General features: G+C 51.0%; 1 protein-coding gene across 3 annotated transcripts in view; it reads right to left on the reverse strand.

The window, feature by feature from the left end:
• LOC127586352 (metastasis-associated protein MTA1-like) overlaps positions 1 to 1,266 on the reverse strand; it is a 107,457-nt gene extending 106,191 nt beyond the window's left edge. Inside the window, exon 1 of one of the 3 annotated variants that reach the window (XM_052044243.1) lies at positions 898 to 1,109. In XM_052044243.1, the coding sequence (XP_051900203.1) occupies positions 898 to 925 (28 nt within the window). In that variant the 5' untranslated portion in view covers positions 926 to 1,109. Of the gene's footprint in view, positions 1 to 897 lie in introns of all 3 variants that reach the window. The other 2 variants (XM_052044242.1, XM_052044240.1) reach the window with 2 other exon arrangements.
• Positions 1,267 to 6,000: the final 4,734 nt, after the last annotated feature.

The raw sequence follows: 6,000 nt of genomic DNA on the forward strand, positions 1-6,000 counted from the left end.
AGAGAGTATGGACTCTGGGGTTGCTGGGGGGGGGGGGGGTAGGGGAGGAGGATTAGGGGGAAGGGATGGGGGGGGGGGGAAGAGCACAGATCCCAGATTCCAGAGTTGCTGGGAGCGGGGGGTAGAGGGGAGTGGGGGGAAGGAAGGGGGAGTGGGGGGAAGGAAGGGGGGGGGAGGAAGGGGGGGGGAGGAAGGGGGGGGGGAGGAAGGGGGGGGGAGGAAGGGGGGGGAGGAAGGGGGGGGGAGGAAGGATCCCAGAGCTACTGGAGGGGGGTAGAGGTGGGGGATTGGGGGGTAGAGGTGGGGGGAGAAGACAGCACGGATCCCGGGGCTGCTGGGGGCAGGGAAGGGGGGGGGGGGAGAAGAGAGAGGGCTGCAGAGGAGGTAGGAAGAGCACGGATCCCGGAGCTACTGGGGGTGGGGGGGAGGTAGATGGTGGGGGAAGAGAGCACGGATCCCGGAGCTGCTGGGGGGGGGGGGGGGGGGGGGGAGTGGACAAGGGGAAGAACACGGCCTCCGGGGGGGGGGGGCGGGTGAGGGGAGGAGCAAAGCCCCAGGGGGTGAGGAGGAGCACGGCCGCCGGGAACCAGGGACGCGGGAGACAAACCCGCGGGTGAAAGGATCACAAACCCGGGCTGAGGGGAAAGGGGGCAACGCAGGCGGGACCGGCTGCCGACTCCCGCCGGTGCCTCACCCTCACCCTCCACCAGTCAGGCCTCCGTCGCCGGGCCCGGCTACAGGCCGCGACCCTCGCACACGCCTGCCTCCCTCCCTTCCTTCCTCCCCGGGGGTCAGAGCCAGGCGCCATCCGCTCGGCGGCGGGCCGTGTGTGTGTGTGTGTGTGTGAGAGGCTCCGAGGCCCAGCAGCCCACGTTCCCCGGCCCAACCGGCACCCACCTCCGACCCGGTACATGTTGGCTGCCATCTTGCTGCGTGCCCTGGGCGGTGCGAGGAGGGAACTGCTCCCGCGGCCTGGCGCTCCGGCTCGGCTACGCTCCGCCTCCTCGGTGTCGCGGAGTAGGCCCCGCCGCTCGGCAATCTCCGTGTGCGCTCGGCTCCGGGCAGGAGGTGATGATGGAGTCGGGGAGGGAGGGGTGGAGGGTTGGGATCGCTGTCAGACTCCGCCCCCGGGGCCTAGACCTGGGCCTCGGCCTCGGCCTGCGATCGCGGAGCCACCCGCCTGCCGCGCACTCTCGGGCCGCCCGCCTGTCACCACGGTGCCCGCCGCTGCCGCCTCACGCCGTCGCCGCTCGCCCGCCGGCCGCACGCCCGCTTCTCCCGCCGCGCGCTTCCCGTCTCCATGGAAACCCCGCCTGGCGGCGCCCGGCGGGCACCTTAAAGCTGGCTCGCCCCGTGTCCCATTAATGGTTGTGCAACCATAATTCAAATCACCACAGGGATATCAGAACGACAAGTTGGAGGAGGAGGAGGATGGAGAGGGGGTGGGGGTAGGCCAATCAGCCCCCTCGCGTCTGGTCTGCCATTCAACAAGTCCATGGCTGATCTTCCTGCTCAGTGCCACCTTCCTGCCCTAACCGATGGAGGAAGGGGATGTTTGAAGATCTCAGCAGACACAAGAGACTCTAGGTGCTGGAATCTGGAGCAACACACTGAATGCTGGAGGTACTCAGCGGGTCGGGCAGCATCCGTGGAGGGAAATGGGCGGTCAATGTTGTGGGTTGAGACCGTTCATCTGGATTCAGATGAAGAGTCCAGATGAAAGGTCTCAACCTGAAACGTCGACTGTGCATTTCCCTCCACAGCTACTGCCCGACCCGCTGAGTTCCACCAGCATCTTGTGTGTTTGAACATCTCAGACTGGGCACAAAACTCATAATATACCCTGCAGCAGGATCCCTGCCCTTCTATATCATTCTGAGAGCTACCTGCAGCAAGCATCCCAATGCATTGGAGAGGTACTACCAACACTACCTCCGCAAAATCCTCCAAATTCACTGGAACTATAAGTTGACCAACATTGCTGACCTCCCCCAGGCCAACATCCCCAGTACTGAGGTCCTAATTACAACCTATGCATCAGGATCAAGAGCACACAGAAGCCCAGAGTAAATACTGGGAAAAACTGACCATTTCACAAATGACCAATCCACTTGTACCATCAGGCACCTACTGTAGCACCTGTCAAAGTATCTGTGGTTTCCACAATGGCCTCATCAGTCACCATGTAGAAGGACACCCAGATCACTCTGAACAGCAACACCTTTCAATCTCTTACCGTTTAAAAAATACACTGTTTTTTTATTTTCTCTACCAAAGTGGTTAACCTCACATTTTTTCCACATTATACTCCACCAGTTCTTTCCTTGTCCGTGCACTTAGCCTCTCTATGCCCTCTCTGCATACTCCTCACAACCCACACTGCTACCCAGTTTTGCCTCAGCAGCAAACATGGATGTATCACATTTGGTTCCTCATCCAAATCATTGATATAGATCATGAACACCTGGGGCCCCAGCACAGATCCCAGAGCACCCCACAAGCCACAGCCTCCCAACCCTAAAAATGACCCGCTTATTCCCACTCTTATCAAACCATGGAATGATATACAAAAGCCCATTCGGCCCTTTGTGCCCATGTCAGCTATCTAATTAGTTCCACTCTCCTCCTTTTCCCTCATAGCTTTGCGTTCTTTTCCCTCCGTGTTTTTTTCTACCCTCTCCATTGCCTCAAACTGAAGCACATTGCTGAACTAGCTATGAAATCTCCACTTCTCTCCTGTGAATTAAATTATTTCTGGTGTTCTGTGAGCTTTACCACCTTTGGGATAACAAATTGCCTCTATATATATAAGCAAGCAACACACAAAATGCTGGAGGAACTCAGCGGGTCAGGCAGCATCTACGGAGGGAAATGGAAGGTCAACGTTTCAGGTCAAGACCCTTCACCAGCACTGGAAAGAAAGGGGGGAGATAGCCAGCATAAAGAAGTGGAGGGAAGGGCTGGAGCAAGAGCTGGCAGGTGATAGGTGGATCCAGGTGAGAGGTGGACGATAGGCAGGGGGGAGAGAGGGAATGATGTAAGAAGGTGAAGAGGTGGAAGTGCCAAAGGGATGAAGAAGATGGAATCTGATAGGAGAGGACAGTATACCATGGAATAAAGGGAAGGAGGTGAGGTGGGGAACCAGAGGGAGGAATGTGAGGGTGATGGGCAGATGGAGAGGGCAGGGGAGGGGAAAGAGAAGGGGTGATGGGGCCGGTGGGATAAGGGGCTAAAAGGGGGAGTGGTTCCCGAAAGTTAGAGAAATCTGAAGTCCTGATAGTCTCGACCTGAAACATCGATGATTCCTTTCATCTCACAGGTGCTGTTCGACCCGCTGAGTTCCTCCAGCAGATTGTTTGTGGAAAGAGTTAATAAAATTGTTCCTGGAGAAAATGATTCTGAGGGATCAACAATGGAAAATAAGGACATGGCAGATAAATTCAATAGGTATTTTGCATCAGCCGTAACTATAGAGGATACAAGTAACATCCCAGAAGAAAGCTGTAAATGGGGAATCAGTAAGGAGACAGGAACTCTAGAAAATTACACTCAATCAGAAGTGGTGCTGAGCAACCTGTTGGTGCTCCAGGCTGGCAAATCCCTGGAGACACAAGAGACTGCAGATGCTGGAATCTGGAGCAACACACAATCTGCTGGAAGAACTCAGAGGGTCGAGCAACATCTGTGGGATAGTCTGTAAAGGAATGATGCAGGGTTTAGACCCAAATCGTTGACAGTTCCTTTCATCTCACAGATTAATTGGCAAATTCCTGGGTCCTGTTGGACTTCATTTCAGGGCCTTAAAAAAAGTGGCTTGTTGAGTTGGTCTTAATTTTCCCAAGTTCCCTGGAATTAGTGAAGGCTCCATGAGATTGGAAAATAGCAAATATAACTTCTTTATTCTTGCAGGGAGGGAGACAAAAAACAGGAAAGTACAGGCCAGGTTAGAATCTATTGTAAAGAAATATTAGAGATTTTGATTAAAGATGTCATTGCAGGAGCCTTAGAAAAGTCCCAGGTAATCGGGCTAAATCAACATGGTTTTGTGAAAGGGAAATCAAGTCTGACCAATTTATTGGAATTCTTTGAATACATAGCAAGGATATCATGAAACTGGTGGATATACAATATTTAGATTTCCATAAATCTTTTGACAAAGTGCCACATTAAAGATTATTATGGAAAATAAAAGCTCACAGTCAAGGAGGTAACATATCAGAGTCAAAGTCAAGTTTATTGTCATGTGCACAAGTACATGTGTGCACAGGTGCAATGAAAAACTTACTTGCAGCAGCATCACAGGCACATAGCATCAGATAAGCAGCATTCACAAGAAAAACATAGATTAAACAAATTATACACAATTTTTACAAGAAAGGACACAATTAGAACAAAACAAAACAAAGTCAATTTTAGTGCAAAGTGGTCATGCACAATTTACAAGAAAGAACACAATTAAAACAAAAAAAATGTCCATTTTATTGCAAAGTGGTCATGGTGTTGCTATACTGTAGTGATTAGGGTTGCACCAGTTTATTCAAGAACCAAATGGTTGAAGGAAAGTAGCTGTGCAATACTGCAGGAACTGTTGATTAAGATATTGAACTGACGTAAAAGAACCCCCAATACTCCTTCAAAGAAGAGCAGGGGAATTATTCCCAATGTCTTGGCCAATACTTACGCCTCAGTTAACATTTCTGGAAAGCAGATTATCTGGTTGTGATGACATTGCCTGTTATGGGAACTTGCAGGGTGCACAATGGCTCTGCCACATATAGCTCCCCACATTACAAACCCAAAAGTACTACTTTGGCAATAAAGTGCATTGGATGTTCTAATGGTGATCTGTAAAATGCTATCTTAATGAAAGTCTGTCTTTCAGCCACAGTGTTTACATATCTGTTCCAGTTGAGTTCCAGTTTACAATTTGATGCTGTATAGTAGACTGATAACATGCACCTGTAGAGCTGCTTCCTTGTACCTCCAATGACCCAGGTTTGATACCGACCTCCAGTGCTGTTGTGTGAAGTTTGCATATTTTCCGTGACTGCATGGATTTCCCCTGGGTGCTCCAGGTTCCTCCCACATCCCAAAGATGTGTGGGTTGGTGGGTTAATTGGCTGCTGTAAATTGCCCCCAGTGTGTAGGTGAGTGGTAGAATCTGAAGAGCATTGATGGGAATGTGGGGAGAATAGGTTACAGGGAAAATTAGAGGAGGGGGAAGGGATTGCTGTGTGAGCACGCAGAGACTTGATGGGTCAAATGTGTTGTAAGGAAATCTAAAATATATGAATTAGGAGCAAAAATAGACCTCTTGTGCTCCACTTACTTAACCTATCCACATCCTTTTTTAGCCTCCTAATGTCCTCCACACAACTTACTTTTCAACCTATCTTGGTGTCATTAACAAATTTAACAAGGAAACCTTCAGTGCCTTCAGCCAAGTCATTTATATAAGTGGTAAAGGGCTGAGCTTCCATCCCTGTAGGACATCACTCATTACATCTTGCCAACCAGCAAAAGGCCGGTTGTATCTAATGTCTGTTTTCCGCTGGCTAACCAATCTTCTATCCCTGTGCCTGCGATGCTGTTGCAAGTAAGTTTTTCATTGTATCTGTGCATACGTGTACTTGTGCATGTGCGCACAGTCGTGTAGCGGTTAGCGTAACGCTATTACAGCGCCAGCGACCCGGGTTCAATTCCGGCAGCTGTCTGTAAGGAGTTTGTACGTCCTCTCCGTGTCTACGTGGGTTTTCTTCAGGTGCTCCGGTTTCCTCCCACATTCCAAAGACGTACGGGTTAGGAAGTTGTGGGCATGCTATGTTGGCGCCAGAAGCGTGGCGACACTTGCGGGCTGCCCCCAGAACACTCTACGCAAAAGGTGCATTTCACTGTGTGTTTCGATGTACATGTGACTAATAAAGCTATCTTATCTTCTCAACTTTGACTTTGGTGTATCAGCCTAGGTTCTTTGCAACAGGAGAAGAATCATCCCAGAGT

The sequence above is a fragment of the Pristis pectinata genome, chromosome 35, assembly GCF_009764475.1.
Source record: "Pristis pectinata isolate sPriPec2 chromosome 35, sPriPec2.1.pri, whole genome shotgun sequence".
Classification (NCBI taxonomy): Eukaryota; Metazoa; Chordata; class Chondrichthyes; order Rhinopristiformes; family Pristidae; genus Pristis; species Pristis pectinata.